This window comes from Nomascus leucogenys, chromosome 19, assembly GCF_006542625.1.
Source record: "Nomascus leucogenys isolate Asia chromosome 19, Asia_NLE_v1, whole genome shotgun sequence".
Taxonomy (NCBI): Eukaryota; Metazoa; Chordata; class Mammalia; order Primates; family Hylobatidae; genus Nomascus; species Nomascus leucogenys.
In genome coordinates, this window is record NC_044399.1 from 19855597 (window position 1) to 19880370 (window position 24774).

Sequence of the window (24774 nt, forward strand, 5' to 3'; positions counted from 1 at the left end):
TAAGGGAAAAAAAAGCAAAAATAAGAAAGATGGGTATCAATCCTTCTAATTCTTAGAATCAATGCCACCAAAGGAAGTGTGCTTCTTTTTTTTTTTTTTTTTTTTTTTGGTGCGAAGGTGCAGGGTCTCACTATATTGCCCAGCTGGTCTCAGACTCCTGGCCTCAAGTATCTGCCAGCCTTGACCTCCTAAAGTGCTGCAATTACAGATGGAAGTGATATTTTAGCTGATAATGAAGGGTTAAAAAAAGGTAACCATTGGGGAGGTGGGGGTGATAGGACATTTCAGTTACAGAAACCAGCATGTTCAAATGCCAAGAAGTGCTGGAGAACATAATGAACCTGATAATCACAAGTAATATGGTTCTGCTGAGAGGAAGTATGTCAAGTCTCCTGCAGTCATGGAAAGAGGCTCTCTTAGAATGACAATTCCTTTAGAACAAGAAGGTGTTATGCATATTTTTATGTGTCTGGCATTCAATAAATGTTTGTTAGGTAAACAAAATTCCATTCATTTCTAATTTTCTCATAGTTTCTAGTAAAAGACAAACATTCATCTTCAAAATGTTATGAGAGTTGGGAGAGGAGTGGTACAAAAAATTGACTGAAATAATAAATTTCACGGTTTCCCTATCATCCATCTTGAAATAATCTCTCTTTGTCATTGTGTGCTCAAGATGCTTTGCTTTTCAACACCTCAAAAAATCTTTGGTTGGCTGGGCATAGTGGCTCATACCTTTAATTCCAGCACTTCGGGAAGCTGAGGCAGGAGGATTTTTTGAGCTCAGGGGTTCGAAACAAGCCTCGGCAACATGGTGAAACCCCACCTCTACCAAAAATACAAAAATTAGCCAGTCTTATAACCTGGTCTCAAAAAAGATAAAATTTTTTTTAAATCCTTGGTTCTGATTCTGGTAAATAAATTGTGCATTCAACTTTCAAATCATGTCTATCAACCAAGTTATCGAGCACACATGCTCTCAGCAAGAAATATGCCTTTTGTAGGGAAGATGTATCCCAGTCCAAATTACTAAATATTTAAAATTATGAGTCTAGCCTAATACAGGTTAATTCTAATTCAGAAAAATAAAAATTCCTTGAGGACAAGGGTCATATCATTTATCTTTATATTCTCCAAACCTGGCATATTACGTATCACATATTAGTTGAACTCAAAGGAAATTTACAATGTTTTAAGAAAATTTTTGTCTAAATTACTTGTTGCCAACATTTGCAACCTACTTTGTTGAAATCACCAACATTTTCCAGACTTTCCTAACCTTTTAGATTTTAGCTTTTTGGCAATTATTTTAACAATGAAATTAAACATTATATAGAAGTGTTAAATCTTCTAATATATTTTAATGATTTAGAGAATAAGAAAATATCTCATGATTAACACTGGAAAAATAATGATAATTGGGTAATTATCATCCAAAATTTTTTTTTCATTATTACTTTGGTCATTCTGCAGAGCTTAAGCAAACTGTATTAACTTAAAAAAAAAAAAAAGAAAATATTTGTAAAATACATGATCTGGCCATACACCTCTCAGATTTTACTAACTGGAAACATTTTAAAATATAATCAGTAAAATGATATGCTAACTACTTTAATACAACTATGGGCTGAACAAGGTGGCTCACGCCTGAGGCAGGAGGATCACTTGACGGCAGAAGTTCCGAGACCAGCCTGGGTAACATATTGAGACCCCATCTCCCAAAAAAAGTTTTAAAAATTAGCCAGACACGGCCAGGCATGGTTCATGCCCTAATCCCAGCACTTTGGGAGGCTGAGGCAGGCAGATCACCTGAGGTAAGATTTCGAGACCAGCCTGGCTAACATGGTGAAACACCATCTTTACGAAAAATATGAAAATTAGCAGGCCGTGGTAGCGGGCACCTACTATCCCAGCTACTTGGGAGGCTGAGGCAGGAGAATCACTTGAACCTGGGAGGCGGAGGTTGCAGTGAGCCAAGACTGGGCCATTGCACTCCAGCCTGGGTGACAGAGCGAGACTCCGTCTCAGGAGAAAAAAAAAAAATTAGCCAGATGTGATGGTGTGAGCCTGTAGTCCTAGCTACTCGGGAGGAGGAGGCGGAAGGATCTTTTTAGCCCAAAAGCTTGAGACTGCAGTGAGCTAAGATCATGCCACTGCACACCAGCCTAGGCAACAGAGCAACACCCTCTTAAAAAGGAAAAAAAAAAAGCATTTAACTATGATCTTTAATTTGCCAACACTGTCACTCCTGTATGTTATACTCCTTATACACCAGTTAATTTTCCCTTAACAGTTTCTTAGACCTAAGTCTCTCCCCACTACTTATGAAGTTGAAATCAAAACATTTAAAGATCTGCTCCCTTTCTGGGAGCTCTATCTTACCAAGACAGTCTACTTCCTTCCTGGGTATGGCAAATATCTAATAAAGCTAGGCTTAGCTGCAATTAGATAAATCAGTCACGATCATCTAGTACAATTTAAGACTAAAAATTTCTATGGTTAAATTAATCTAGCCTCCATTTTAAATGAAAATTCAGAATGTTATTATTTTTAAACTTTTATTCTAGATTGGGGGGGGTACACATGCAGGTTTGCTATATAGGTAAATTCATGTCACAGGGGTTTGGTGTACAGATTATTTCATTACTCAGGTACTAAAAATAGTACCTGATGGGTATTTCTTCTGATCCTCTCCCTCCTCCCACCCTCCACCCTTAAGGAGTTCCCTATGTCTGTTGTTCCCCTCTTTGTGTCCCTGTGTTCTCGTTATTTAGCCCCCAATTAATAAGTGAGAACTAGCGGTATTTGGTTTTCTGTGTTTGCTAAAGGTAATGGTCTCCAGCCCCATCCATGTTGCTGCAAAGGACATTATCTCAATCTTTTTTTCATGGCTGCATAGTGTTCCATGGTGCGTATGTACCACATTTTCTTTATCCACCCTAGTATTGATAGGCATTTAGGTTTTTCCATGGTTTTGCTATTATGGAATAGTGCTGCTGCGAACATACACATGTGTGTCTTATGGTAGCACAATTTATACTCCTTGGGGTATATACCCAATAATGGGATTGCTGGATTGAATGATAATTCTGTTTTTACTTCTCTGAGGAATTGACACAATGCTTTCCACAATGGCTGAACTAATTTACATTCCCACTAGTAGTGTGTAAGTGGTCCTTTTTCACCACAACCTCACCAGCATCTTTTTTAATAATAGCCACAGAATTTTACAATCAATTAAAAAAAAACCCTTAATAAAATCTTATAGTGACAAATACTTCTAAAATTACATTTCTTAGCTGCCATTAAGAAAATGTGCATAGGGTTGGGTGTGGTGGCTCACGCCTACCATCCCAGCACTTTGGGAGGCCAAGGCAGGAGGATTGCATGAGCCCAGTTATTTGAGACCAGCCTGGGCAACACAGCGAAACTCTACAAAAAAATGCAAAAATCTGGAGACTCACTCGAAAAAAAAAGGTGCATTATGACTTATAAAATGCTAAATATATTCACAATTCTCACACATATACCAGTAACTTACGAGAAGTTCCCCATGCAGTCTCTCTCCATTCATCATCCCCAAGAAATATGCCTTTTTGTCCATCTTTTGTTGAATCATCAGGTTCCCAAAACTTTTTGGTAGGCAAAAGCTATTTGGAGGAAAAATTACAGTTAAATTTTATTCTAATTACAAAGAATTAATACATAAGAAGTCTCAAACATATCACTGCTATGTATACATTAGTTTTCAATGCTAATGAAAATTCAGAGTGACGTATTTTCTAAGTTGTTTTGTTAATAGTAAATTAACTCCCCACTTATTTTTGTGTGCTGGCGCTAATAATTCTAGACCTTAAACAAAAATCAAAATCTACTTCTGACTTTTCTTCACTTTTCACACATTTTTATTATAATGTAAATTTATTCAAAAGGCTTATTAAATTCTTTACTCAATAACAGATTTAACAAGCATATCCATAGGAATTATTGAACTTTTCCCTTCACTTCCAAGTCCTCTCCCTAGACCACCTCCTATCATCTTCTAGAATAGTAAATACTTTTTCATTCTTAACTCAGTTATTCAATGCAAGTGAACTTCACACCTCTTACTAGCTGCGGAGTACTATCTGTCAAACCCATAACAAAAAGCTATGGATGATAGGAAACATGCATAGAAAAGAAAGAATCTCAAGGCCCTGTGCTCTATCCTATACTGTGACATGCATAGCACATAAAAATTGTGTTGACACAATCATTCATTGATTACTCAAAATGAACATTTTGGGCAATTCTTATTCTTTAATATTCATTCACTTCTCCCTACTGTCCCTGTCGCTTAGGAGGTGGCCAACTTGGATATGTTTGCTTGAAAAGAACAGACTGGTTTTCTGAGAAGTGAACTTAGCATTTTAAAGAAGCATTCATAAGACACCATCACTCTCAACTAGGTGTCCAGTCTTTTCAGTGCTAACAATAAAACCTGTGTATACTTCTATTAATCTTATCACACTCAATTACGTATATGTTTACCTCTTAAGGGCATGGTCCGCTCACCTTTAGAGAGCTCACAAACATATAAACTAAAATAAATATAACACAGTAATACCTGAAATGGGTCTGAGATAAGATGTGTTTGTGTGTATGACGTAGTAAACCATTAATAAAGGCAAAACTTGAGAAAATGCACTGTGTGTAGAATAGGGTGTGAGATGAAACATGTGGGAAGGTCAAAAGTTCATGCTAGCAAATCTAACAGATGCCGGCAGATCAGATTATGAAGACCCTTAAAGACATGCTAAGGAAGTTAGATGTTCTACTGAAGCAACAGGGAATAGAGGAGTTATAGCAAGGGTGACACTATGTATTACAAAAAACTCAAATTGTAAGAATAACAAATAGAAAGAACAAGCAGATCAATTTTGGCAATTTACAATAAGGGGGCCAAGAGAGCAAGAACTGAAAGAGGGTACTGGGCCAGGAGAGGTGGCTCATACCTGTAATCCCAGCACTTTGGGAGGCCTAGACAGGTGGATCACAAGGTCAGGAGTTCAAGACCAGCCTGGCCAAGATAGTGAAACCTTGTCTCTACTAAAAATACAAAAATTAGCCGGGCATGGTTGCCCGCACCTGTAATCCCAGCTACCCAGAAGGCTGAGGCAGAGAGGTGCTTGAACCCAGGAGGTGGAGGTTGCACCACTGCACTCCAGCCTGGGTGACAAAGACTCTGTCTCAAACAACAAAAAACAAACAAACAAACAAGAGGGTACTGGCAGAGAAAGCTGAGAAAATAAAATGGATCTGAGAGACACCTTGGAGTCAAAAGGATCTGAATACAAATGGTGGGGAAGATAAGTAAAAAGAATAACCTGTTTAACAACTTAAACAGGTAAAAAGGTAAATGGTAGTGCTATTGACCAAAATAGGAAAACAACAACGAACCAGGAGAAGCAGCTTTAAAGGGAAGAGAAAAAATTCAATTTGGGCATGTTCCTGAATTACAGATCTTTTGCTAAACTAAATGTTTTAATTAAAAAATGTCAATTAAAATGTTTAAATGTTTAAAAAAAAAAAAAAGAACTCCATTTTTTTAAAAAAGTTTTAAAATGCTAGGATGGCCCTGGGCTGTAAATGACTGGTATTTATAAAGAGCAGACATTTTAAAAAATAATCTGCTCTAATAAAGATCCCAGTAAGTAAACTATAACTTCTATTCCCTCTATTTTAAAAATCTCACCATAAAAGATTCATGTAAATATTCAACAAAACATAAATCTAGTAATATGAATACTAAAGCATACTTGATATATTTAAATAATAGAACATTCATAGTTAAAACCCAAGTTAATCCTTTAAAAATACTGTATAAGCCATTCCAAGCAGATGAAAATAATTCCTTAAAGAATAAAGCAATGCTTTTATCCCATACTTCACGAAGAAAAATGTCTCAGTATCAAAATAATAACAAATAAGTAATCTAAAATAAAGTTGTAACAATTAATAAAGCATTTATCACAGACAAAGAAGTGGCTAAAACAGACTATTCTTATGAGGTAGTAAAAGTAATAGCACCACTTTGAGACTATTCTGAAGTCTTTTGGGATTAAAGTTCTGGGAGTGCCTTTAAAATGCAAATTGCAGCACGCACCTAGTCCCAGCTACTCAGGAGGCTGGGCAAGAGAACTGCTTGAATCTGGGAGGCCCAGGGTGCAATGAGACGAGATCGTGCCACTGCACTCCAGCCTGGCGAGAGAGAGACTCTGTCTCAAGAAAAAGAAAAAAGAAAAAAAAGGAAAAAAAACCCCGCAAATTGTATATCTGGGCAGGGAAGCAGGGGGAGTCTGTAAACCACTTACCAAGTGTGTCTACTATGGCCAAGCACTATACTATGAGTATCTTCATTTTCAAACATTTAGAAGTTTTTATGCACAGGAAAATTTAATAGTTGAAATTAACACTCTACCAAAGGCCTTCACTGATATTCTAAAAACTGCTCTGACAGTTTAGATACTGATTCAAATACTTTTAGGGGATCTACTAGCTGGTGACTAAGAATAGGTTACAGTGAACTAAATGTAGGGGAAGGCAACAATTCAGGATAGAACACAGTTAAAGAGGGAAAAAAAAGGTTAAACAATGCATTGATTAGAACAGCAATAAAAATAGGAGATTTGCCCCTGGAGAGTCTTTTACTGTAGTAGAAATAGCAACCATACAACATTACAGAAAACAAAATTAAGAAACCATTAAGATCTATAAAGTAGGTTATCCAATACCACTTCATATTAGTTCCCTACTTCACAAACTCTAAAAGAAGGTCAGGCAACTCAGTGTTTCTTATCAATCTGCTCTTCTATCCTAACTCCAATGTTTGAGTGAATACACAGTGTCTTTTCCTTCAAAAGTATGTATGGCTTGCTTTCTCCATTTCCAAAGAAATCAATCAGCACCCAGGCATACTGCATCAAAAAAATAAAATAAAATAAACTCCCATTCAGGCATTTATATGAGTATACCTATACTTCAGACTTTTTAAATTGTTATGGAAAACCCCTAAACCAACCAAATAAACATAATCCCAAGACTTAAAAGGATTTAAAATGTAAATTATGTTTTAAATTAAGTTATTTATATAATTTATCATCCCAAATGGGATACTTCTGCGAAAAGAGATGCTATTAATAATTATGCCATGAGAAGATATAGATCTGAGCTGTCCTGGGCAAATCAGAATGTAAAGTCACTCTACTTATAATGGAAGTTCAAAAGAGGTAAGAACGGATCCTCAAAACTAAGTTGTAACAGGGAGCAGAGACTCATGTCTATAATCCCAGCACTGTGGGAGGTGAGAAGATAGTTTGAGCCCAGGAGCTAGAGACCAGCCTGGCCAACATTGTCAGACCCTGTCTCTTTTAAAAAATAAAATAATTATAAATAAATAAATATAAAATAAATTAGCCGGGTGTGGTGGCATGCACCTCTAGTCCCAGCTATTTAGGAAGCTGAGATGGGAGGATAGAATGAGCCTGGGAGGTCGAGGCTGCCGTGAGCTATAATTAGCTGAGGAAGGCAGACCGCTTGAGCTCAGGAGTTCAAGACCAGCCTGGGCAACGTGGCGAAACCCTGTCTCTACAAAAAATATAAAAATTAGCCAGGTGTGGTGGTGTGCACCTGTAGTCCCAGACACTGGGGAGGCTGATGTGGGAGGATCACTTTAGGCCAGGGGTCAGAGGTTGCAGTAAGTTGAGACAATGCCACTGCACTCCAGCTTGGGCCACAGAGCAAGATCCTATCTCCAAAACAAAAAACAAAAAACAAACAAAACAAACAAACAACAACAAATGAAACACAGAGAACAAAACACAAAGTAACTCCACAGAACACAAAAATGGTGCTTTTCCAGACTTTAATCTTTTCTGTTAATGAAACATATTAACACTTTCATTTTTTCAAATCCTTGGTATCAACAGCAAACATTACTAAATGTCATCACTTCCAACAGGAAGTAGTAAACACTCGACTTCCCTGGGTTCAAACTGCTCTTCAAGTACTATTATGTGGCCTTGGACTAGTTTTAATTAATCTTTTCTGTGACTCAGTTTCCTCATCTATAAATTGCACGGAATGACATCTAGGGCCAGGTGCGGTGGCTCACATCTGTAATCCTAGCACTTCGGGAGGCCGAAGAGGGCGGATCACGAGGTCAGGAAATTGAGATCATCCTGGCTAACACTGTGAAACCCCGTCTCTACTAAAAATACAAAAAATTAGCCAGGCGTAGTGGCACGTGCCTGTAGTCCCAGCTACTTGGGAGGCTGAGGCAGGAGAATCACTTGAACCTGGGAGGTAGAGGCTGCAGTGAGCCGAGATCGCGCCACTGCACTCCAGCCTAGGCGACAGAGCGAGACTCCATCTCAAAAAAATAAAATAAAATAAAATAAATAAATAAATAAATAAATAAATATTATGTATCTTCACTACCAACAGTATGAATCTTTTACTGTTATCAAACATAACTTACTGACCCACAACATTCAACTGATTATTTCAAATACTATATTATTCACTTCAACGATTTTGTCTATAGCTGTTTGACTTCTCTTGAGTCAGTTTGACTATCCTAGGGGGATGATGAAAACCCACTACTTAGGAAGAACAGTTTACTACTATAGTCACATTCTGCATGAGGAAAACTGATCAAGGTTACATATAAGCTGGTAAATGTTAACAATGAGATCTGAACCCATATCTACTTAATTCGAAGACCCTTCTCTTCACATTTAACTACCATAAAAGATAGCTCTTTTCAATCATATTTTAATTCATCTTGATTTCTGAAAATTTCAAGTATTATTCTAGAGATATGGACTAGCAAAACAAAAAAAAAATCCAGTATCAGATCACCACTGGGAATAAGGAAAAAATAAAAATGCTTAAAATATTATCATGATATTCTTCCTATTACAGTGGGTAAAGTTTAAGATAGAATTAAGATAGAGATTATGTAGACAAACTATGATCAGCTATTTAAACACTATTTGAAATGGCTGGTTTCCATTCCAGTTATCCCTAAGAGCTTATATAAAAGCAAGAGCATTTCAGAGATGTATGTGATTCATACAAAAGGTTATTCTTATTACTATTTTCAAAGTCAGTCTTACTCAAGGTCATAACACTAGTGAGAGATCTACGAGAAAACACAAGTCTCCTTACTCCCCTACCTAGTAAGTCTTCCACTTCACCGCACTACATAGAATCTTAGCACGTAGGCTTTCTTTAATGCTTTCTTTATATATTATCGTGTTGGAAAGACAGGAGAGAGCACTGCTTATCATACTAAGCTATAAAGATATTCTCAAAATAAAAGACATTAATTCGGTGATTTAAAGTTAGATTCTGGATTTTTTGAAGAATTTCAGACAGGGCCCTCTTTCCTGTTATTTAAAAAATAAGCAGAAACCCAGCTATATGTGCTCCAACAACCTAGAGAAGCTAATAGGTATGAGCCTACGCAGTGTGTCTGACTTTATACTAATAAAGCACAGTTCAATCTCCTATAGATTAGTTTTGCTCTTTTTAAGCCACATGACATAATGCAAATCAGCATGTCTTTCGACAGAAACATGCTATCAGTGTAAAAACAGAGAGGGTAAGTTTATGAATATGTGAATACAAATCTCCTATTTCTGGATGCCTTCTGATGATGGCTCAGTAAAGACATCATGATCTACAAAACACCGTAAATCTGAAATTAGTCCTACATGTAGATGCAACACTTTGTACATTAGAGATTTACAACACTTAAGACAACAGTAAGCAAAAACTATTTTTAAAGAAAGTCAAGACAAGGGTAATCTATTTTAAAAAGAGTTTTGCATTTTTTTTTAAAAAAAGCATCTTTAGAAAACTTAAGAGCCAGAAACTTTTAATTTATTCCAATGAATGAATTCTGGGATATAACAAAAACAAAAAAACCTCACCTGTCAGGAAAGGAGGAGAAGACTGGTGAGAGAGAGACAGGCAAAGAAGGAAATCCCAGAAGGTTCCTTGCTGCCTGTGAGATGAGGAAAGATAGAAAGGCTTGTGGGAGAGAGAACCCAGAGACAGAAATCTCAGTAGGTTTTTCTTAGCTATCTCTTTGAGGTGACAGTGTTAGTGCTTAAACTGTTAAGAAATAAAACTAATGAGAACATCTTATTTTAAAATATATTTTTACTGGATGAAGGTTACAGATACACTGACATGCTGCTATCCACCAGGTAGCAGGAAACCGTGGTCACTTTTACTCTGCATATCTGACATGTCCAGTAAGAAAGTCTGGATTTAAGCTTTTTTCTTGTAACATACCATTCAACCCAGCTACTCTTTCCCCCAAATAACTAAACCCTTTCAACTACTGTTTCAGATCATGACATTTTTTTGATCTGCAAAGATAATTTTAGAATTATTAAATATTATTTAGAAAGAGTGAAAAAAACACCAGTTTGAAAATATATATACAATTTACATCTAAGAAGAGATACAGGGAGTCTAACATTAATGTAGGGGTATGACTCTCTTGTTCTTTTTTTTTTTTTTTTTGAGACGGAGTCTCGCTTTGTCCCCCAGGCCAGAGTGCAGTGGCGCGATCTTGGCTCACTGCAAGCTCCACCTCCCGGGTTCACGCCATTCTCCTGCCTCAGCCTCCCGAGTAGCTGGGACTACAGGCACCTGCTGCCACGCCCGGCTAATTTTTTGTATTTTTAGTAGAGACGGGGTTTCACCGTGTTAGCCAGGATGGTCTCGATCTCCTGACCTTGTGATCCGCCCGCCTCAGCCTCCCAAAGTGCTGGGATTACAGGCGTGAGCCACCGCGCCCGGCCTGACTCTCTTGTTCTTAAAGAATTATCAGCAAGTTCAAGTTTGTCACAGACAAGAAGGTTGAAGCACTGTTCAACCCTGCTTTTAATATATGTTATTCTGCTTTTTAAAGACCAAAGAAAACTAGCGGCCAGGAAAGAACAAAAGCCCTTTTCATCTGCCTCTTATTTGCCAATAGCATAAATAATGCCTAACCAGATATTGCACTGCAGTGAAGCTACAGATTTTGTTTAACAAAAAAAATTCAATTTCTTCAATTTTTCTTAGGGCTGAGAATTTTACCTTATGCACTGGTCTAACAAATTTATTTTGGCAATACTTAAGCTTAAGCACCTTAACTCACCCTTAAATCAGTCCTCTGAAAATGACATACTCTTTGGAAAACGCTGTTCTGAAGAAGGGGAGGGTTAGCTAGCTGCAGGGTGCCCTCTTGTGGCCCAAAGGAGAGACTTGGACTCTTTTCTGCATCTGAAGAGCACAGCATTGGATGGAGTGAGTCTCATGAAGGTCTCTATTCTACCAAGGTAAAATAATCTCCAGGAGCAAGCAGTTAATTACACATCTTAAGTCTGTTCACTGTTATCTTCTATTATCAAAGTCTATGTTAGTAATACAGAACATGACAAAATATAGATGTCACCAGAAGAGTTTCCATAATCAAAGTTCTCTAAATATTCATCAGCTATATGAAAAACTAAGTATTTGATGCCTTAAAATATGTAATGATGACGTTAACTTTGGTGTTCCAAAGAAAATCATAGATTAACGAGAATGATAAAATCCATTAAGAAATGCAAAGTGTCTACTATGCTAGGCATTCAAAGCTAATAATTTACAGGGGAGACAAGTGTAAAACAAACTGTAACCAGCAATATAATAAAAGCCTGTATAAAGAACTAGAAGCCAGATGAAGGGCTTAATTATATGGCAGATAGCAACTAGACAATAGATACATCCCAGTCGAGTCTTGTAGAAGATTAGAAGTTTGTTAAGTAAACAGTTTTGGGTGAACAAGAGATTTTTCGAAGGGAGAACAGTAAAATAAGTATGGCTAAAGCAAACACGGCATACATATATAAAACAGCAGAACAAAGCTAAAGAGTTTTTTTTCGGGCAAAGCTAATTATAGTTCATTACCAAAATACAAGAAATTATCTCACCAAGTCAATCATATCACCTAGACACAAATAATCACACTAAAAATTACTGCTAAAAGCTTTTTTTTAAGCCAAAAATCATAACAGAATTGCAGAATTGTACAATCTGAAATTTAAACCCCTCCATATAGTTTGGAAGATATGACCACTATTTCCAGGAAGGGTGATGATTGAAAAAAAAAAAAAAAGTTCCAATGGCTCAAAATAAAGTGAGGTGTAAGTTCTTAGTATTTGTAAACATTTACCTCTCCCATTCCCCGAGATTCTAATGCAAGAGCTTGAAAATCATGATTCATTTCATCCACAGATCAAACCTGTTGAATAACAAACACAAAAATTAGTACAAAGAAATGTTTAAACAGACTTCTTCAACTATTTTTATATTATATTGCTGCTATGACTAATATCAGCATGATCTGAGAAAGGGAAGCACTGATTTCTGTATGAAGACAGGTTTTCCCACAGTTTATGATAGCAATCTACCTTAAAACCTATAGAAAAACATTAGGTCAAGGGTTCTTGAATTATTCTGTGTGCCAACAACTACGTGAAGGCAATGAAAAACAAAGCCCAGAAACGGGAGAATAGTCTATACTTAAAGGAGTAGCACAGAGTAAGGTTTTTTGTTTTTTGTTTTTTTTTAATGGCATTTCTGCCTGAGGGAAGGCCTAGATGTGGAAGTAGGGTCCTTAAATTCCTTTAAGAACTCAGCCTTAATGGCCTGAAGAAACCAAAGGACAGAGTCTACAGCAACCAGAGCTGCTGGAAAGTAAGAGGGAATCCCAGAGAGGACACGCCATGTCCCGTGTATAAATTACACTGGGATTTTTAGATGACGCCTGAACTGCACATATGTGAGACAGACTCCAAGGAGCTCAATTAAGGCTAAAAGAATTGAGCAGAAGTTTCTGCCGCTGACCACCACAAAAGTCACAGAAATTTGGAGGTTGAGTCCCAACAAAACCCAACATTTGGCTAGGTGTGGTGGCTCATGACTATAATCTCAGCGCTTTGGGAGACTGAGGTGGGCGATCACTTGAGGTCAGGAGTTTGAGACCAGCCTGGCCAACATGGTGAAACCCCGTCTCTACCAAAAATACAAAAAAATTAGCTGGGTGCGGTGGCACGCGTCTGTAGTCCCAGCTACTTGGATGGCAGAAGAATTGCTTGAACCTGGGAGGCAGAGGTTACAATGAGCCAAAATCGTGCCACTGCACTCCAGCCTGGGCATCGCAGTGAGACTCCACCTCAAAACAAACAAACAAACAAAAAAAACCACAAACACACAACCTCCATATTCTCCAAAGAAGCAACAGAATCTAGAGCATCTTCAATACATCAATCATGAAGTCTGGAATATAATCTTTAATTACTAGACAGGTGAGAAAAAAGGAAAATGTGACCTAAAGGAAAAAGTCAATTAATAAAGAACCACTCCAAGATGACCCAGGTTAGAATTAGCAGACTACCATAGCTGTGTTCAAAGATATAAAGAAAAATATGCTCCTAAGGAATGAACAAATGCAAAATTTCAACAGAGGAAAAAAAACTATAAAAATAACCAATGCTGAAACTGAAAAAAATATTTAAAAATTACACTGGATGCGCTTAGCAGACTGTAAAACAACAAAAGAAAGGGTCAGTGAACTTGAAAATATATCAACAAGATTCCTAATTTGAAGAATAGGAAAATAGTGGAAAAAAAATGAACAGAGCTTTAGTGACCTATAAAATGTCAAAGGCAAATAAAACAGAGATGCCCCTCTAAATTGAAAATGTTGTATTTAGGAAGTAAGAATCCAATTTGGGTGCAGTGGCTCATGCCTATAATCCCAGCACTTTGGGAGGCCAAGGTGGGTGGATTACTTGAGCCCAGGAATTAAGAGACCAGCCTGGGCAACATGGCGACACTCCATTTTTACAAGAAATTTAAAAATCAGCTTGGCACATTGGTGCATGCCTGTGGTCCCAGCTACTTGGGAGGCTGAGGTGGGAATATCACTTGAGCCTGGAAGGTCAAGGCTACAGCAGTAAACCACGATTGTGCCACTGCACTCTAGCCTGGGTGACAGAACAAGACCCTGTCTCCAAGGAAAAAAAAAAAAAAAGATAAGACCTAATGTTCTCCATATGGTCCTATTTGGTCATAGGATGACCAATATGGCAAAAACAATGTCTCTACAAAAAAATACAAAAATTAGCCTGTTTTGGTAGGGCATGCCTACAGCCACAGCTACTCGGGAGGCTGAGGTGGGAGGATCACTTGAGCCCAGGAAGTGAAGGCTACAATGAGCCATGAGCGTACCACTGCACTCCAGCCTGGGTAACAGAACGAGAGCCCCCTCATCTCAAAAAAAAAAAAAAAAAAAAAAAAAAAAAGAAAAGAAAGAAAAGAAAAAGAAAGGAAAATAATGTAATTTGGAGCATATATATACAGACTGGATGGTCTTGGGTATGTCTGAAGAACAAAGAGAAGGCTGGAAGTTATCAGAGAAACGTTACAGACTGTTTTGACAGATTGGTACTAGAGCAGCTTTTGAGAACTGGCAAGCTCTGACTAGATGAAGCTAGTCTCAGAGCAGTGGCAAGTTGTTTCCGGTGCTACTAGGTAAAACAGGTCTTAGGGTTACAGCGAGCCATTTCTACAGCTGGGCTTGTTGAAAATTTAATTTTTGGATCAGATGTTAAGTGCTCAAGTGCCTTTTTCCTCTGGACCCTAGATTGTGATTTAGTTGGGTGTTACAAGAATGACCTACCGTGTATAATTTTCACAGGAACAATACCAAAAAGTATAACTTACATGTAACTGGAGTTCCAGGAATGAACAGGATGGTAAAAATATTGAAAAAACAATGGCCAGAAATTCCCCCAAATTTAGTGAGAGTCAAATTTACAGATTCAAGAAGGCCCATGAACACCAGAGGAAAGATAAACAATAAAAAAAATTCCACACCTACAGTCATTATAAAAACCCTGAAAATCAAAGATAAAAAGTCCTGAAGATCGCTGGAAAAAAAAAAAACAACATATTACATAAAGAGGAACAATGATATATGAATGACTGCTAACTTGGACCAGAAAAAACGGGGCCCAGAACATACAGGACAAGATTTTAAAGTGCTGAAAGGAGTGCCAATCCAGACCTTTACACCTGTGGAAAATATCACCTTAGAATAAAGGCTGAAAATGTAATATTGTAAAATGTATTTTTGGCCTTTGTCCATTTCCTGGCAAAAAGCTCCTAAAACCCCTGGAATCACTGGAGTGATGAGTGTCTTCTGCATGCTAATGAGCTGACTGACTGGGGGCTGGTTGCCAGTGGAACCATCCTTTTGATTAGAGAGTTTGAACTTTCAGTCCCCCCTCCTGCTTCCAGAGACGGACTGAAAACTTAATTGATCACCAAGGATTTTAATGCCTGTGTAATGAGATGAGGCTTCTGCAAAATTCCAAAAGGTCTGAGTTCTGGGAGCTTACAGATAGCTGAACTCTTGGAGGTTCCTGGAGAGTGGCCTGCCCCATTCTCCCATACGTCATCCTAATGCATCCCTTCCATCTGGCTATTCTCAACGGTATTCTTTGTAATATCTTTTATAATAAATGGGTAAATTTAAGTAATGTGTTTCCCTGAGTTCTGTGAACTGTTCTAGCAAATTAATTGACCAAAGAAGATCAGAGGAACACCTGATATACAGCTGGTCAGTCAGAAGTCTAGGTGACAACCTATGACTTGCGACTGGCATCTGAAGTAGGGGGGAGGTCTTATAGGCCCAAGCCCTCAATCTGCGTGTGGGAGCTGATGCTCTCTCCAGGGAGATAGGGTCAGAAATGAGTTAGAGGATGCCCAGCTGGTGTCCACTGGAGAATTTGCTGCAGGACTGATTGCTTGATACAGCATATCAAGCAATACATGTGGGATCATAGAAGTGTTCTGTGTTGTAAGGGTACAGTAGGATAAACTGTATTTTTATCCTATAGCCTTACATTTGGTGTCAGAAGTGGGATTTGCCAACACAGCCCTGGCACACAGAAACGTGGTTTGGTTCAGACAACTTGGGGAGAGGAAAAAAAAAAAAAAGAAACACGTTGTTTGGGAATAGAAAGAATGAAAGGGTAGGGGATGAGAAATGGGAATAGAAAGAACGAAAGGGTAGGGGATGAGAAACTTTTGAGTCCTTGGTGGCCACATGGTCACTCACGGTATGGAACAGGAGCTGTGCTGCGCTCAGTTACTAAAGGTAAAAGTTACCAATGGAATTTAAAGATGGACCTAACTCTCACAAAGTAAATGTCTAAGAAAATGCAAACTAATTTTAAGGAGAAATATTCAATCCCTTGGTTACTGTTATCCGTAATAGCTAAAATAAAGTGCTAGGTCAGACCTTAATACAAGACCAACCTCAGATTTCAGTGACTGAGCTTCGGCCAGTAGCCTTAAAGCTGTCCCCCCAAGAGAAAAATTATGCAGAGACAACAATAAGTACTTCTAATCTAAGAGCCATGGTTACCAAGAAGGTAGTCAATGTGGGGAAAGGGCAAACCCAAGAAACTTAAAACCAGTATCGAAAGCAGAAAAAAAAAAAAAAAAAAGGAAAAAAAAAAAACAGTATCAGTAGTAGACATGAATTTTTCTCAAGAGTCAAAGTAAGCACTAGAGTTTTACCTTTTTTGCTTACTTTCAGGTTTTTATCAGTGGTCCAAATAGATGAGGTCACGTAAGTTAAAGAACCTCTGGATAATTTTGAGAGGTCTCTTAGCTCTTTGAATCCATTCTTACTGTTGGGATAAATCATACCCCTAGTGTAGGAGTCAACATTTTAGGCTTTGCAGGCCATATCATCTCTGCTGCAGCTACTCAACTATGCCTTGGTAGCACAAAAGCACCTATAGACAATACCAAAATGAATGAGCACAGATATGTCCCAATAAAACTTGATAAGCTGTAAAATCTGAGTTTCATGTGGTTTTCATGTATCACAAATTATTCTTTTACAATTTTTTCCAACAATTAAAAAATGTAGAAACCATTCCCATACAGCAGGCCATGCAAAAACAGGTGATGGGTCAGATTTGGCCTGCAGGCCACAGTTTGCAGACCTCCGCTCTCGTTCACTTTCTCTCTTGACTGCTCCCCAAAACTCAAATACACAAAATGCACTTCCAAATATGAGTATACTGAAAGTTAAGCATTAAGGCTTTGCTTTCAACTTTTTCACTTATACTACTAGAGTGTGTTTTTTTGTTTTTTTTTTTTTAAACGAATGCGGGTTTCAGATCATATCTAAATGGAGGCGATTTTATTATCTTTCAATAATCAGGGTAGTTAGAGTAAAGAGACTTAAAAAAAAAACCCCACCCCCATCAGCATGACTTAAGCTCAGCTTTTCAGTTTAGGGTGTTACTATTTATTTCAATTACGAGAAAGAGAATGAAGGAGAAACTGGGCATGACAATGGGAGACAAATAACTTTTCCAACTCTCAGGCAATACTCACCATGTAGACTATAATAAAGTTGAAGGGATGGGGAGACAGTTGCCCATATGCTACTAAGTGGGACTCCTAAATTTCTAAAGTATGTCAATCTGCTGTCTCTTAAACAGCTACAAATGCTGGTGTCATCTGATGGTAATAAAAAAGCTGGAATTTGGACTTAAATTTAGTGACTTTATCCGAGTGATTAAATCTTAGGGAGGAAAGATCTTTTCTAACAAGCAATAGGACCTACTAGCAACTGGTTATAAACTATTTCACTGTTTATTTGAAAAAAAAATGTATTCAGGAGTATGGCACCATGTACTGCTTGGGGTATAAATTCTATCTTCAATTTTTTTTGTCTGCATTATTAAGGCTCAAATCTCCAATATTATTTTCTTTAATAAATAATGAGAACTTACCAACACAGAAAATATATGACAGAAATTTTTCTTTGGCCAAGACCCAGTATAATCTTATATTTGAATTAAAAAGTCATTTTTGAGGTTATCACTGTTTCCTAGCAAAAGAAATGACAGTATCTTATTTTGCTCATTCTAAACTTTAACAATATTAGCTAATTTTTCAATAGGCAGATTATTACTAATGATGTGAGGAAAAATAGGTGAAGCACTCAAATAACAACTTGATTTAGCTCAGTGATAGTTTTCCTATTTACTAGTGCATAATCCAAAATGTCAACAACTGAGCACAGTGGCTCATGCCTGTAATCCTAACACATTATAAGGCTATGGTGGGAGGATCGCTTGAGGCCAGGAATTCAAGACCATCCTTGGCAACATAGGGAGACCTAGCTCTACAACAAATTAAAAAATTAGCTGGGCATTATGGTGCACACCTGTGGTCTCAGCTACCCGGGAGGCTGAGATGAGAGGATTGCTTGAGCCCGGGAGGTTGAGGGTGCAGTGAGCCATGGTCGGAGTAAGACCCTGTCTCAAAGAAAAAAAAAAAAAAAAAAAAAAGCAACAACAACAAAAAAAACAAAAGCCAAAAAATTGACAAATAGCTTGTGTAAAGAAGCAAGAAAATGCGTTAATATAGGACATTTACATCATTGAAAGTATTTGTTTTGGCGAGGCATGATGGTTCATGCCTGTAATCTCAGCACTTTGGGTGGCCAATATAGAAAGATCACTTGAGCCCAGGAGTTCAAGACCAGCCCTTGCAACATAGTGAGACCCTGAGATATAGTTTGGATCTGTGTTCCCACCCAAATCTCATGTCAAAATGTAAACCCCAGTGTTAGGGGTGGGGCCTAGTGGAAAGTGACTGGATCATGGGGGTGGAGTTCTCATGAATGGATTATTGCCATCCCCTCAGTGCTACTCTTGTGATAGTTTTTCTAAGATCTAGTTGTTTAAAAATATGTAACACCTTCCCCTCTCTCTTCCTCCTGCTCCAGCCACATAAGAGGTGCCTGCTTTCCATTCACCTTCTGTCATGATTCTAAGTTTCCCGAGGCCTCCCCAGAAGTAGAAGCCACTATGCTTTCTGTACAGCCTGTACAACCAGGAGACAATTCAACGTCTTTTCTTTCTAAATTACCCAGTCTCAGATATTTTTAAATACACCCTGCTTCTACAAAAAAAACCTTTTTTTAAAAAAATTAGCCAGGCATGGTGACATGCACCTGTAGTCCCAGCTACTCAGGAGGCTGAGGTGGGAAGACTGCTTGAGCCTGGGAGGTCAAGACTGCAGTGAGCCATGGTCCACTCCACTGCACTCCAGCTTGGGTGACAAAGCAAGACTCTGTCTCAAAAAATTTTTTTAAATTAAAAATATTATTTCTTCCTGGATATCTGGTTCAATTTCTTGCCATATGCCTACCATTAAAAATAGGGTGGGGAAAGCATTTGGAGATACAATAAATGGTATTAAAGCACTCTACTGCCACATGGTACTAATGACACTTTTATAATCTTGTAATTATAAATTAACCCCATAGTAGAAATTAACCTCTGGGGTCAAAGGGATTAGTGACTGTCTTAGCTATGTAAATGTTCAACATTTAATGAATGAAAAAAACCATATTTTATGAAATGTGAATTCCAATCATAAAATCAATCAGTATCTGGATAGTGACTAAGTATTTATATGTCTTCATATATTAATATACAATGCTTATTTTAACATAAGGACAATGAACAAGGCTTTCGCTTAGACTTTTTGTACTGCTGAAGACATTTACCAACACAAAATGACTAATGATTGCAACTTCACACGGGCACTACTTCTCCAAGTCTGTCACCTACAGCCTGGATACCTTCCTTTTGCATCAATTACAAAGACAACAAAATTACATAAAAACCTAGTTGAGTCACAAATAAGTCAATACACAGAGTGACTTAAGCTTCTTAGGACATATTCTCCGTAATCATCCTCCTTGGACTGTTTTGTTTTTTTTTTGAGACAAGGTCTCACTCTATCACCCAAGCTAGAGTACAGTGGTGCAATCACAGCTCTCTGCATCCTCTCACCTCAGTCTCTGGGAGTATCTGGGACTAAAGGTACAGGCCACCACCCCCAGCTAATTTTTGTATTTTTTTGTAGAGACAGGGGTCTCCCTATGTTGCCTAGGCTGGTCTCAAACTCCTGGGCTCAAGCAATCCTCCTGCCTCAGCCCCTCAAAGTGCTAGCATTAAAGGTGTGAGCCACTGCACCCAGATGGACTGATTTTAATGAACATAATCGTTGAACATCAGTGCTATCTACGGCAAACAAACAAGTGCTGAATTCCCAAAGAATACTTTCTTCTGCTCAGCAAATTAAATCACTTAATTGCAAATCTGCCAACAAATTTTTTTTTGTTTAGCAATGCCTTTTCTCATTCACATGACAAAAGTAAATCTAAATCCAGGTTTAGGTATTTATAGGAGACCATTAGCCTTCAAAGATTTAACAAAGTTTCTACTATTCAAACCAACTCTTGGTAATTTCTTATTTTTCTGAGGGCATAAATTGAATCATACAGTTTTTCAGTGACGATGAACAAGTCACTTAGCTAGTGGGTCAACCAAGAGCTACATCAACAGTCTGTTTTCTAGTTTGTCCAAATACTTTCGTGGGGGAGTTACCTCTGCTTGCTTTACTAGCAAGGCAAAAAAACTCTATAACAAAGAATAGTATTACTGACTCAATTACAATATGGAAAAGTCAAGTTTTATGTTTTGAATTAAATTTGGCATAAAAATTAGTGTTGTCAACGTACAGACTTACAGAAGCCAAAAATCTCCTTCAAAGACCCTATTAGCTCAAAGCTCAAATCTTTTAATTAAATGTTTTATTCCAACCCCATCATTTAGACAAACCTATATATGTGCAAACATAAGATTTTTGTTCCATTAAAATTATCTGAAAGGGGAAACACCATATATTTGGGTTCTTACAAAAGTCTCTCCTCTTATAAGGCATCCTCTCAACTGACTTATTTGTAGAATCAAAATACTGCTGAAGAAAAGTTGACTTATTTTGAAAAATATACTACTTAGAGAAGATCTACACACTAAACAGCCTCAATCTATGCTGGGTTTTGATGCTTTAGGTATTGTCTGAGAGAAGCAGGTCAAATAATTTAGATGGAAATGAAGATGACAAACTTTAAAAAACTGTTTACATAACACAAAAAGTGTTTTTTTTTTTTTTTTTTTTTTTTTTTTTTGAGTCAGGGTCTCACTATTGCCCAGGCTGGAGTGCAGTGGCATTGATTATGGCTTACTACAGCCTTGCCCTCCTGGGCTAGTGATCCTTCTACTCAGTATCCTCAGGAGCTGGGACTACAAATGCATACCACTATGCCCAACTAATTTTTGTATTTTTTGTAGAGACAGGGTTTTGCCATATTGCCCAGGCTGGTCTTGAACTCCTGAACTCAAGTGATCTGCACCTTGCCTTGGCCTCCCAAAATGCTAGCATTACAGGAATGAGCAAATGTGCCTGGCCTAAAAAGTGGTTCTAAAGTTAAAGATATATTATAATTTTTTTTTTTTTTTTTAAAGAGACAGGGTCTTGCTCTGTTGCCCAAGATGGAGCACAGTGACGTAATCAGGGTTCACTGCAGCCTTGACCTCCCAGGCTCAAGGGAACCTCCCAACTCCGCCTTCTGAGTAACTGGGACCACGGGTGCCACCAGGCCTGGCTAATTTGTGTGTGTGTGTGTGTGTGTGTGTGTGTGTGTGTGTGTGTGGTACAGACGGGGTCTCACTATGTTGCTAATTTGTCTGTGTGTGGGGGGGGTACAGACGGGGTCTCACTATGTTTCCCAGGCTGATCTGGAACTCGTGAGTTCACGTAATCCTTCCACCTCGGCCTCCCAAAGTGCTGGGATTACAGGCATAAGTCACCACACCTGGCCTAGTATTCCTAAATTATTTTCTGTGATTTAAAATGTGACATCATCCTAATAGTGGAGTAAGACATTATATGACTCGTAATATGAAACAGTACCACTACATATGAAGAATTGCCTTCAAAAAACACTAAGTTTCAATCTGTCTAATATTATAATAAAACTACTGATCTAAATACATATTTATGACACACAATTTTGAAGGGGGGAAGCAGATTACATAGACTGTGGTATAGGCCTAAATGTCAAAAAAAAAAAAACAACTGTGTAAGGCTTGTTTGAATCCTACTTCTCACAAACCAACTATAAAGACTTTTTTGAGAAAAATCAGGGAAACTCAAATATAGAATGAGTATTAGATAACAGTAAGGAATTCTATTAGTTATGATACTAGCAAGAGGACTGGGTTTGTTTTTTCTAAGTCCTCATCAGTAAGAGCATTTATGCTTGAAATGGCATATTGTTTGGGATTTACTTTGAAATACTCCTTCAAAAAGTAAAATATGGGTATAAATAAGATTTCACACAATGTTGAACAAGGATGGTAGCTATCAAGGGTTCACAATACTTACTATTCTCTACATGTTTGAAAGCTTCCATAATAAAGTTTAATAAATGAAAAGGCCAGGTGGTTAGAAAAAAATAAAGTTTAATAAAATACATATAGCAGTCTGACAGAAAGCCACATAAAGCAGGTGGTATTTAAGCTGGGCCTTGAAGGTCAGTTACACAATTTGGACAAAAATATTTTTAAAACATTTATAAACTGAAGTTTTTAATTCACTTAGGGTCCAAGCCTTCATATGAACTTAATTTGGCTTATTACTTCCTCAACCATACTTTTGTCTAGTGTATGAAAAAATTTTCCTAAAAACTGATTTCCAAATGGGTACAAATTTTGGAGACTAATTTTTAATCAGATAACCTTCCCCCAAAGAGAATAACAACAGAAATTTTATTGAGCACCCCATTTTATGCCACAGATTGTACCAGGCACATTATATATAATTCTCACTATAATCTAGCAAAGTCAATACTGCATCATTACTTTGCAAACAGGGAAATTGGCCACAATTTCCCTACCCTAATATACAAAGCTACTAAAATGGTAGAGAACATAATACTATCAAAATTTCAAAAAGCCCATGCTCTTTCCCACACCAACCAAGCATAAGCCATCACTCAAGCTAATGCCAATTACACTACTCTCTAAAAGGCGTGGTGGCTCATGCCTGTAATCCCAGCACTTTGGGAGGCCGAGGCAGGTGGATCACCCGAGCTCAGGAATTCGAGACCAGCCTGGCCAACATGGTAAAACCCTGTCTCTACTACAAACATAAAAATTAGCCAGGTGTGGCAGCGTGTGCCTGTAATCTCAGCTACTCAGGAGGCTGAGGAAAGAGAATCACTCGAACCCGGGAGGCGGAGGTTGCAGTGAGCCGAGACTGCGCCACTGCACTCCAGCCTGGGCGACAGAGCAAGACTCTGTCTCAAAAAACAAAACAAAAAAAACACCTGGACAATCATTTACCATTTATCCCTTCATGCGCAAATCCCACAAATTCCTCAAAGTTTGGCTCAAATGCAGCTTTCCCTAAAGCTGACCCCAAACAATCTTTCTCTTAATTCCCACAGAATTTAATTGGTATGTTGCAGTATTACTAATATATCTTGCCCACTAAATTTTAAAACTTCTCTAAATCAGAACTAGGAAAGAAAAAAATCCCACACAATCTCATCAACTGTTCTGCTTATACAAGTGTTCCATGAAATGTTACTAGTTATGAGGGAAGTCAAACGAATACTAAGGATATAGTAATAGGGAAGGGAAATGATACAATACAAATATTCCAGGTTATTACATGAAAAGGCAAAGTGAAAACCAATCTATGCTCCTATCATCCTAGTTTTGTAAAAACAGGATGCAAGCATAAGTCACACTTAACCATTAATAGTGGTCACACCTAGAAAAAGGATATGCATGATTTTTACATTGCATTTTACAGTTCTTAACTCCTAGAATGTTTTCCACACACTAGTTATATCTTTAGAAATATTTAAAATATATACATGATAAAATCACACACTTATATAGTTCTTATAGTCATGTTAACTTGGAAATCAATGGCTTTATATACGGTAGGACCCAAATATTTAATAAATTAGTTAATAATATGCCACGTCTAAGCACTAAAAAATAAGTTATTTCTATAGCTTATTTCAAAAAAATGTTTACTACAATGTCTGAGCAAGACTAGATTTTTCCTAAATTAAATATACTTACATGCAGAATTTGTATCATGACTTGCAAATAAATTACAGTTATGTAATTCTGCATGCAAGGTGGTACATATCTGTAATCTCAGCTACTTGTGAGATTGAGGTGGCAAGAATCACTTGAGACCAGGAGTGGGAAAATGACCAGGGTTAACCCATCTCAAGAGAAAAAAAAAAAAAGTACAATAAAACATCTAAACTAAGCATCACTTAAAAGAAAAATATTTTCATTTTAGTCTTGTTTGTAAGCTTCCAACCATTTTAGAAGCAATATAAAAGAATGTATGTGTACACTCAATGCCTACTATAGTAAATATCTTTAGCCTTACTTTTAATACACCAGGTTTTTAAAAAGCAAACCCCAGTTTGTAGATGTAAATATTCTCTCACCATCTGATTTAAAAGAAAAAAGAAAAGCAGGCCAGGCATGCTGGCTCATGCCTGTAAGCCCAGCACTTTGGGAGGCCGAGGCAGGTGGACCACCTGAGGTCAGGAGTTCAAGACCAGCCTAGCAGACATGGTGAAACCCTGTCTCTACTAAAAATATAAAACTTAGCCAAGTGTGGGGGCACACGCCTGTAATCCCAGCCTCTCGGGAGGCTGAAGCAGGAGAATCACTTGAACCTGAAAGGCGGAGGTTACAG

At 37.7% G+C, this 24774-nt stretch overlaps 1 protein-coding gene across 9 annotated transcripts in view; it reads right to left on the reverse strand.

The window, feature by feature from the left end:
* The window catches only part of PUM2 (pumilio RNA binding family member 2), a 103300-nt gene that overhangs the window by 67957 nt on the left and 10569 nt on the right, over positions 1-24774 (reverse strand). For 5 of the 9 annotated variants that reach the window (XM_030799279.1, XM_003275980.4, XM_030799273.1 and 2 more), the window contains exons 2-3: positions 12260-12328; positions 3542-3650 (exon numbers count right to left, since the gene is read on the reverse strand). In XM_030799279.1, coding sequence (XP_030655139.1) covers positions 3542-3650; positions 12260-12310 — 160 coding nt within the window. In that variant the 5' untranslated portion in view covers positions 12311-12328. Of the gene's footprint in view, positions 1-3541; positions 3651-9977; positions 10052-11200; positions 11326-12259; positions 12331-16677; positions 16899-24774 lie in introns of those variants that run through there. The other 4 variants (XM_030799276.1, XM_030799280.1, XM_030799275.1 and 1 more) reach the window with 4 other exon arrangements.